Genomic DNA, 1,242 nt, shown 5'->3' with positions numbered 1-1,242 from the left:
TTTATAGAGTGACTGAACTTAAATTATATAGTTAAGAAACTACGTCTGTTGTTTTCTTTGCAAGTCTACCAATGATTAGGTTCCTTTTAATATTTAGTAAGTAAAAAAAAAACAATAAAATCGCTTACATACTCTTTAAGAAAAACACGTCAATTAATTTTTATACTCTTTGACGTCAAAGTTAAATATGTCAGTCAAATAAGATATGTTACCAGGTCATAAAACTAAAAAAAATATATGTCACTATTAACTGTCAGTGAAGGTTGGCTTGTTGACATTCGTGATTCGCTTAAAGTTTTTATTCAATTTGTTTATTTTCTAACTATAGTTATTTCTTATGAAACAATAAACGTAGGATGCTTATGAACTTGAACAGGAATTACGTATTTACAATATACTTAACCATAATTAGACCCTGTTTAGTTGCGTCACAGGCTAATATGTCTTCGGGAAGTATTGACGCAGGTAATAAGAAAATAAACCTCTTTTTAGCGACAAAACTCCAGTATATCGTAAGAAATCTATAAAATATTGGAACTAAACTTTCTTAGCAATGGGGCAAAGTTTTTTGCGTGCTAATAAACTCTTTTACAGATAAATATTCCGTAGCATATGTAACAGTGCCAAGTACGGATGTTGGAAAAACTATTGGCCATGGATTAGTAAAGAATAAGCTTGCTGCTTGTGTTAATATTGTACCTCAAGTTACCTCTATATATGAATGGAAGGGCGAGATCAATGAAGATAGTGAGGTTAGTCTGTAAAATAAGTATTATTTTAAAACAAATTTTTTAGGTCTTATTGTCATAAAACTGTATTTTTTTAAATAAATAATATTAGTTGCTGTAGCCATTTTTAATCTTACTAACATTATAAATACAAATGTTAAATGGATGGAAGTTTGTTTGAAGGTATCTCCAGAACTCAGATCTCACTGAAATTTGGCATAGATGTAGTCTGGAAGCACACATAGGCTACTAATTAAGTTTTATTTTTTATTCCCACACAGATGGAGTCGCATGCGACAGCTAGTAATACATAAACATTGTTTCTTTCCAGGCCCTGTTAATGATAAAGACTCGTACATCAATGGTTGACAAGCTGACAGAATATGTTCGCTCCAATCATCCATATGAAGTTTGTGAAGTCATATCTTTGCCTATAAAAAACGGTAACACACCATACTTGAAATGGATTGGTGACACAGTACCAGAAAATTAAGATTATTAGTTTTATAGGCTA

The 1,242-nt window shown here is 31.0% G+C and overlaps 1 protein-coding gene across 1 annotated transcript; it reads left to right on the top strand.

Annotated features, from left to right (window-relative positions):
* Positions 1 to 237: 237 nt before the first annotated feature.
* On the top strand, positions 238 to 1,236 carry LOC106121856 (protein CutA homolog). Its single transcript, XM_013317687.1, has 3 exons — positions 238 to 465; positions 595 to 752; positions 1,060 to 1,236. Exons 1-3 carry the CDS (start codon positions 357 to 359, stop codon positions 1,219 to 1,221), a joined length of 429 nt encoding a protein of 142 aa, XP_013173141.1. The 5' UTR covers positions 238 to 356; the 3' UTR covers positions 1,222 to 1,236.
* Positions 1,237 to 1,242: the final 6 nt, after the last annotated feature.

The sequence above is a fragment of the Papilio xuthus genome, unplaced genomic scaffold (assembly GCF_000836235.2).
Source record: "Papilio xuthus unplaced genomic scaffold, Pxut_1.1 DF829054.1, whole genome shotgun sequence".
NCBI lineage: Eukaryota > Metazoa > Arthropoda > Insecta > Lepidoptera > Papilionidae > Papilio > Papilio xuthus.
The sequence above is the reverse complement of the archived record's forward strand: the minus strand, read 5'-3'. Positions and strand labels throughout refer to the sequence as shown.